This window comes from Octodon degus, unplaced genomic scaffold, assembly GCF_000260255.1.
Source record: "Octodon degus isolate 3935 unplaced genomic scaffold, OctDeg1.0 scaffold00268, whole genome shotgun sequence".
NCBI lineage: Eukaryota > Metazoa > Chordata > Mammalia > Rodentia > Octodontidae > Octodon > Octodon degus.
In genome coordinates this window covers 1,806,256-1,814,453 of record NW_004524844.1, presented here as the reverse complement: position 1 = coordinate 1,814,453, position 8,198 = coordinate 1,806,256, and the positions used below count along the sequence as shown (strand labels likewise).

The window sequence follows — 8,198 nt, the reverse complement described above, 5'->3', positions numbered from 1 at the left end:
AAAAGTAAAAAGGTCTGGAGATGAAGCTCAGTGCAAAGGCCCTAGGTTCAATCACCAGTACCAAAAAAAAAAAAAAAAAAAAGGCTCTCACTATGTAGCCCAGAGTGGGCTCAAATTTGCAGCCTCCTAACTAGCTGGGATTACAGGTAGGCACTATTTTGATTTAATTTTTATGTACATGTGACATGCTTCAGGAAAACCTATTAGATGAAGGCCTCTGCCAAAAGTGGAAGTTGCCAGAAGACAGAACAAAGACAAATTCAAGGTGGCACAAAGTGCAGCGCCGCTTATCCGGGATTTACACGCAGCAGCCTGTTGTGATTAGCAACAAACCCGAGTCTGTGGCCTGAGGCACGAGGAAGGGAGCCACGCACTGAGCTGGGGCCAACTGGAAGGCACCCGGGCATCCCGAAACTCTGGTAACACAAACACACTGATCCATCGAGCTGGGACTAGCAGAGCAGACCTGTAATCCCAGCACTCAGGAGGCTGAGGCAGGAGGAGCATCTGTCACTAGTTTGAGGCCAGGCTGAGCTACCTAGTGAGTTCCTATCTCCCTTCCCACCTCCAACAAAAAGAGCAAGTTCTACAGACAATACTGAGGCACAGTTGTAGGGTTTTTTTTTTTTTTTTTTTTCAGAACCGGGGATTGAACTCAGGCCCTTGGGCTTGCTAGGGAAGCACTTATTCCACTGAGCCATCTCCCTGGTTCCTACATTTGCACATTTTTGTTTTGTTTTGTTTTTTGAGTACTTCAGGCTTGCCTCAGACTACCTGCAATCCTCCTGCTTCACCCTCCCACTAGCTCGAAGTATAGACCAGTGCCACCATACCCTGATGAGTGTTTGTGGCTTTTGTTGTTGTTTTGTTTTCAGATAAGTCTCACAGTGTAGCCCATGCTGGCCTTGAATTTACGGCAATCTTTGGCCTCAGCTTTCCAAGTGCTGGCATGTACCACCAAGCTTGCCTGTGATTTTAGGTATTTTAGAGGAAGCCTCTTGAAATTGGGCATGGTGGTACACAGCTGTAATCCCAGCACTTTGGGGCTCAGGGAGAAGAATCTCAAGTTCAACAACAGCCCCAGGGGTGGGGGACATGGCTCAGTGGAATAAGCGCTTCCCTGGCAAGTGCAAGGGCCTGAGTTCAATACCCGGTTCCACCAAAGAAAGAAAGAAAAGAACAGCCTGGGCAACTTAGTGAGATAGGGAGCCCATGTCTCAAAATTCAAAACACTAAGAATATAAAGGGCTACGGGTTCAACTCCAGACCCCCTTAATCCCCTTCAAATTCAGATCTAGTGTTTCCTCATCATTGGCCCAGGGTTAGGTGTTTGAGCCCCATAAAGACAGGACAGGGCTGGTGAGATGGCTCAGTGGTCTAAAGCACCTACTTAGAACAAGCTAAACTAAGCAAAGCACAGGGACCGTGGTTCAATCCCCCAGCACCACATGCCAGCCAGCCCCGCCCCCTGGTGGGCTGAGCTGGTCACACACACACACACACATAAATAAATAAATAAATAAATAAAATTAAAAAAAAAAAAAAGACAGGACATTTGTCCATGGGTCCTGTGGTGCCAACCTCAAGGTCACTGGTGACCTTAATCCTGGCTGCTCATCTTGGCCAAGGTGATAAAGTGGTCTTTTCATGTGGCTCACGTGACCCCATCTATGCAGCTGCCCTCACACACAGGCCTGACGCAGGCAGAGGTGACAAGGTTGGGTGGGTGTGGAATGGGCCTGACTTCATCAGGTGTGCGGGGCTGCTTCCTCAAGAAATCAGAATTCCGGGGCCAGGGCTTTGGGCTGTTGGACAGCGCACCCAGCTAGGTTGCCAAATAGTCCCGGGGGGCTGTGTGTGCTGGGCACAGGTGAGGCCAGGACTCAGGAGGCTGAGGCAGGAGGATGGCTGTGAGTTCCAGGTCAGTCTGGGCTACATAGTAAGTTCAAGGCTAGCTTGGGCTATATCATGAGACCCTGTTTCAAAAAACAGAAACCAAGCAAAAATAAAAGTCCCCTAGGGTCTCCCTTCAGCAACCTGGATCAAAGAGATCAAATTACACAGCCTACGTCTGGTTTGAATCACATTAGAGGCAAGTTAGGATCTGCTTAGTGCTGGTCTCTACTCTCTAAAGGTACACAGAAAGCATCAAAGTGTGTGTGTGTGTGTGTGTGTGTGTGTGATGTGTGTGTGTGTGTGAAGGCAAGACAAGGACACACAAATGGCACATAAAAGGTACTATGTTTTACAAACTTTTCTTTTGCAAGACAGAATCCTATTTTGTAGTTCAGGCTGGCCCTGAACTTACTATGTAGCCCAGGCTGGCCTTAAACTCATGGCGATCCTCCTACCTCAGCCTCCCAAATGCTGAGATTTTTGTTTGTTTGTTTTTGGCGGTACTGGGGATTGAACTCAAGTCACATGCTGAGATTACAGCACATTCCACTATGTCCGGGTTCTCTTGCATAAACCTTTTTTTTTTTTCTTGCGGTACCAGGAATTGAACTCAGGAGGCAGGCGCTTATTTTACTGCACTGTCCCCCCGGCTCTTGCATAAACTTCTTGATGGTCTTCCAACAGCAGTGACCATCTGCTCTAATGACTGCTGGTGCTGGGGGCACCTGAGGGAACAGGGCCAGCTCAGGAGCATCAAGGGATCTCTTTAAAGACAAGTTGGAAGCTGTGTGAAGTGGTGTACCCCTGTAATCCCAGCACTAAGGAGGCTGAGGCAGCAGGATCCCAGTGGGTTCAAAGCCAGCCTGAACTACAAAGTGAGATCTTGTCTAAAAAGAAAAAAAAAAAGTCAAGACACAGGCTGAGCCAGAGTGGAGCCTAGTACAAGGTACAAGCCATGATGCTGAAGCCAGAACCTAGGAGACAAAGAAGAGACAAAAGCCAGGCAAGGGTGGTGGTCACTCCTGTCAACCCAGCACTCAGGAGGCTGAGGCACGAGGATCACCTGGAGTTTGAGGCCACCCTGGGTTACATAGCCAGACACTGTCTCAAAGTGGGGGAAAAAAAAAATGGAGCAGTTGGAGGAACAGTCCTAGAGCTGAGGGGTGCAGAGCTGAGGGTGCACACGGTCCCCAAGATGGAAGCTGGGGAGGGGCAGGGAAGGGAAGAAGATGCTGACTTTTCCTGGAGAGAAACCACTGCCTGGCCGAGACCACCAGGGCCCCGCGTCCTTAAAGGTAAAGTGGCTGAAGGTCGGGCTTCCTAATGTAAGACCCTCGAGATGACGGCTGTTTTGTTCTTTGGCATTTTATTTCAAAATTGCAGCAAGGACAGAAAGAAAAAATTAACGGCAACGGTGGGGTCCGGCCTGAGAACGGAGAGATGCGGAGTCGAGGCCACGAAACATCCCTGACCCCCCAGAGATGAACATGGAGCAGCAGGGAGAGGGGGAGGACACCTGGCCCCCGCCCAAGTCGCAAGGCCAAGTCTCAACCGCCTATACCCAGCCCTCATGACTTTGGGAGTGTAGCAACCACCAGGGGACGCCAGAGACCCGGGCGTCCGCACGCGTATTGCACTTGAGCTTGAGTCCTGACAGGTTGGTAGGTCTGAGGTGTGGTCTGGCGGAGCCCCGCAGTGTCACACTGTGAGCATCCACTCATGGCCGCCGGTTCCATACTGCAGGACAAATGAGTGGGAGCGGGGGAGTTAAACTACAACTCCCAAGAGGCCTTTAGGTGCCCAGGGCCAAAGGCTGTTTCTCAACAGTAGCCTCATGGGAAATGTAGTCCAATTCCCCCGGCATCCGCCACCAATCACGGGGAAGGGAGGAGCAATCCAGGTAAAAGCACACAGGCTTAAGGGAGCCGAGTGCTGAGGAATTATAAAGCCCTCGCGGCGTTGGCAAAAGTGGTCAGAAGTGTAGTTCTAGCATGGAGGCTTGGGGGTTTATACAAGTTCATAAGGAAACTTTGGCTCAGAAGAATGGTAATGGTCTCAGAGGTTCATGGGAGGAAACGTTCTTGGGCTAGAGCAGAGGTCAAAGACCAGAGGCTCTTAAGTAGGAAGATTTCTGGGTGTGTGTGTGTGTGTGTGTGTGTGTGTGTGTGTGTGTGTTCCGGAACCGGGGACTGAATTCAGGACCTTGCGCTTGCCAGGCAAGTGCTTATTCTACTGAGCCATCTCCCCGGCCTCTAGGATTTCTCAACCTAAAGGCATAGATCAAGGCCTCAGGGACTCTTGGGAGGCTGACTTGTATGGCCAGAGGGAATGCGGAGATCCCAGAGGATCATGAAGGAGTGTTTGATGCCCAAGAATGAGACCCAGTGTTCTTAAAGAGTTATGGGAGGATAGAGGGGTTTCTGCGGTCCAGCGGACCCCGAGGCTGCAGAGGCTCATGGAAAGGGGGTTTCTCCCAGCAGAAGTGAAGGTGACAAGCAAAAGAATTAGGTCTGGGCTTCTAGAGCTCCCCAGAAAGTGTTATTAGCCCCAAGGGGCAGTGTTCCTGCCAAAAGAGATTCCTGGAAAGCGCGTCCGCCTGTGGCCAAGGCTGACAGGAGGGACTTATTATCTGGGACTATTGAGGAAGTGCCAGTGAACAAACCTCCAGCCACGTCCTTGTGGGTACAACTCACCTGAATTGCCCTCAGCTCCTTCTGGAAGCGGAGGATAAGCTCTGGCCCATGCTCCATGGTAGGGATATGAATGTTCTGGAGAAGAACGTGCCACGAGGCTGGGGCGTCTCCCACCGCCTCCTCTCCCGCCCGCCCGCCCTGGCAGCCCCGCCTCACCTTGCCTTCATACAGGATCCGGTGCACGGGGCAGACCTGGCAAGCGGTGCCGGAGCCGAAGATTTCCCGCACCCGTCCCTCCTCCAGCGCCCGCAGCAACTCCTTCATGGTGATCTTGCGCTCTGTTACCCGGAACTCACCCTTCAAGGCAGGAGAAGAGACAGCACGGTCCCCAGGGGCTACCTTGTGGTGGACCCCAGCCTATCTTCCCCCGAGGATGCTGAGAAAGCCAGGCAGAGAGAGGGGGGACAGAGACTCGCCAGCATGCCCCCCACCAAGTGCCCCCGAGCCTACCCAGGACTGGGCCAAGTCCAGCAGACTCTGTCTGACGACTCCAGGCAGGATGATCCCGTCTAGTGGGGGCGTCACCAGCTCCAGTACTAGGTCGGGTGTAAAGGGGGGCGGTGTTACCCACAGCCTCTATCCCTCTCCGCATCTCCCAGAGTCCCTGGCACTATAACCTCTGAGGAGAGAGGGAGTCACCCACTTCCCCCAGCGCTGGGGTTGGGTCACAGGTGAGCTCACCGCCATCCTCGTGGGTCCAGTAGATGAAGATGTTCATGGTGCCAACCTCGGTGAGCTGCTGGTCGGGCCCATAGAGCCAGAGCACCTGCTCGCAGCCCTTCTTCTGTGCCTCTCTCTGCACTAACACAGTGGGCCCATAATTCCTGGTGGATGGCAGCCTGGTCGGATTTGGGAAGGGACCCCTACCCATCTCCCAATGTGTTCCTGAAGGAGTCTTTCCGTACCAGGGCTGACCCATTCTCCCCAGCTCCCGCCCTCCTGTGCCTCCCCAGTGCTGCGGGAAGAGTCCCTGGGAGGGGTGTACCCCACCGCACGTTCCACGGTCTTTGGATTGCAAGCATACCACTGCCTTCTCTGGTGAGCCCATCTTCTTCATACCCCCATCAGGAGCTAATTCTCAAATGACCCCACCCTGCCCCAGGGCTGCCTCCCTGTAGGCCATGGGTCCCTGCTTTCCTGGGGCTGCCCCCATGGTGGGCACCCCTCAGGGGGTCTCTTCTGTTCATCTGTGTAGTGATCCCACCTTCCTCCCCCAGTTTAGGTACAGGTAACACAGGGACCCAGGGCTCAGCCTTGAGTTCACACCACGGTGACAAGGACGCTGCCTTCCAACAGTGGGCTAGGTTGCCCTGGCTGAGGAGAATAGGGCAGGGACAGTATTGACACTCAGAAACTCCCAGAGCTCAGGGGCTGGGTTCCCTGTTGGCCCAGATGTGGGGCATCCTGAGGTTGCAAGAGCTACTTACCCCCCAAGCTTGCAGTCACCAACGCCCCCCATCCAGGCTCGGATAAATGTTGGGTCCGCAAGCAGGGAGACGGGGGTCATGGAGTCTCCTGGGAAGTAGGAGCCCACAGGGCAGAGAATGACAAACAGGAGCGCTTGTGTGACACAACCAACACCCAGTGAAGGCTGTGATGGAAAACGGGACAGGGACCGCGTTAGTGGCCAGAAGTCCAGGCCCAGCCTCTGCTCTCCACTGCCTGCCCCCTCCGCCAGGCCCACCTCATTGCCGATGAGCACGGGCCGCACGTAGAGACTGGTACCAGCCCCCTCAGGAACCCAGTCCTTCTCCACCTCCACAAGCCGGCGGATACACTCGAGCAGCTCAGCCTTGTCGAAAGTCTAGGAAGAAGCCTCATGAGTTGGGGGGCCCCGCCCACCCCGCCCCTCCCTCAGAGCCCCACACACCGGCAGGCAGAGGCGCTGGGTGGAGCGCAGCATCCGGTCCATGTTTAGCCAGGGTCGGAAGAGGCGAACCCGCTGGTCCCTGCCTCTGTAGGCCTTCAAGCCCTCGAAGAGCTGCAGCGACAGGAGGCAGGAGGCTCAGTCTCAGAGACCCCGCAGATCACCAGAAGCCACCGCGGGACAAAGACTGCTAGCTACAGTACAGACAGAGCTGGGGGCAGGCTAACGTGTCAGAGACACAAACTAAAGAGACAGACAGATGCAGTGAGGAGGAGACATCAGAAAGTAAATGACAGCTGGGTGTGGTGACATGCCTATAATCCCAGCAGTAGGGAGGCCGAGGCAGGAGGATTGCTTCGAGTTTGAGTCCAGCCTGGGCTACGTAATAAGCTCAGGGTCAGCCTGAACTGCATAGTAAGAACTTGCCTAAAAAAAAAGAAAGAAAACTAACAGAAAATTTAGCCCAGCAGTTCACAGAAAATACAAACAGCTTTTTTTTTTTTTTTTTTTTGCAGAACTAGGGATTGAACTCAGGCCCTAGCGCTTGCCCAGCAATATTTTGGTCTTTCTGAGACAGAGTCTCACTATGCAGTGCAGGCTGGTCTCAAACTCACAATGATCCTCCTGCCTCAGCCTCCTGAGTGCTGGTTTTACAGGCGTGAGCCACCATGCCCGGCACAAATGGCTGTTAAGTGACAAACCCAAGTCTGGGTGAAATATAGCTTTAGGAATCCCAGCTACCACGGAGGCTGAGGCAGGAAGATGCCAAGTCTGAGTCAACTTGGGGAACTTAGTGACTGTCTCAAAATAAAAAAGAAAGCAAAGTGCTAGGGTCCAAGGTGGTGGGGCACAACTGGAGTCCTAGCACCCTGGGGGGCTGAAGAAGACCTTGCATTCAATGCATAGCATCCCCACCACTACCCAAAACGTAAGATAACAATCTTCATTCATAACTAGGAGCAAAATGCACCTTGGAACTCTGAGAACCTTTACTACCACTCGGGAGATAGGTGAGATATCCAGATTGAACTGGACGCAGCCTGCTCAGGAGTTGGAGAGACAGGCTCAGATCCCAGATGTGGAAAGCAGCACCCCTGCAGGGCGTGCTGCGACGCCTTTCCAAACCGTGGGAGGACCCGGCCTTTGCCCCAGCTGGGAAACTGGGCGGAGAGATAAGAGATGCGCATGTGCTCCCGGCAGCGCTGGACACGCTGCAAGAAGGCTGCTTATCGCCACTTGGCCACTTGGCTCACAGCAATGCAGGGTTGGAAACCGCCCAAGGGCCTGGGGTAACTGAGGAGGTGTTGGAAGGGCGGAGAGCTCCGCAGCTGGCCCGGAGACGGCTGCGAGAAGGCAACGCTGCCGCTCCGGCCTGGTTCAGACCTCCTACTTAGCCATCCTCTCCTGCTGGTCCTTGGGGCCTCCAGCCCTCCAGCTTGGCTTCTGCGCCGTCCGAGAGGCCTCTCCATGCCCTAGCAGGCTCTGCCACTCCACTGATCAGAGTCCATGGCTCCCAGATCCTTGGACAGAGTCCCCCACCCCCAGCCCCTCTGCCACCCTTCAGACACCCCGGTCTCCTCCGCTCCACTCCAATCCCACAATTCCTCCCGCACCTGGAATCTTCCCCGCCTGGGACTTCACACTGGCAGCCCCTCCTTCTCTCAGGTTAAACAGAGCTCTCTTCCAGCCTCCTGAATGGCCACATCAGGTTACACAGGGTTCTACCTGGGGGGTGGGGGGTG

The 8,198-nt window shown here is 54.1% G+C and overlaps 1 protein-coding gene across 2 annotated transcripts in view; it reads right to left on the bottom strand.

Annotated features, from left to right (window-relative positions):
* Positions 1-3,249: 3,249 nt before the first annotated feature.
* Positions 3,250-8,198, bottom strand: part of Bcat2 (branched chain amino acid transaminase 2) — a 10,698-nt gene continuing 5,749 nt past the window's right edge. For both annotated transcript variants that reach the window (XM_004646519.2, XM_023706723.1), the window contains exons 4-11: positions 6,460-6,570; positions 6,274-6,393; positions 6,017-6,180; positions 5,271-5,413; positions 5,040-5,125; positions 4,746-4,886; positions 4,590-4,664; positions 3,250-3,633 (exon numbers count right to left, since the gene is read on the bottom strand). In XM_004646519.2, the coding sequence (XP_004646576.1) occupies positions 3,595-3,633; positions 4,590-4,664; positions 4,746-4,886; positions 5,040-5,125; positions 5,271-5,413; positions 6,017-6,180; positions 6,274-6,393; positions 6,460-6,570 (879 nt within the window). In that variant the 3' untranslated portion in view covers positions 3,250-3,594. The remainder of the gene's footprint in view (positions 3,634-4,589; positions 4,665-4,745; positions 4,887-5,039; positions 5,126-5,270; positions 5,414-6,016; positions 6,181-6,273; positions 6,394-6,459; positions 6,571-8,198) is intronic.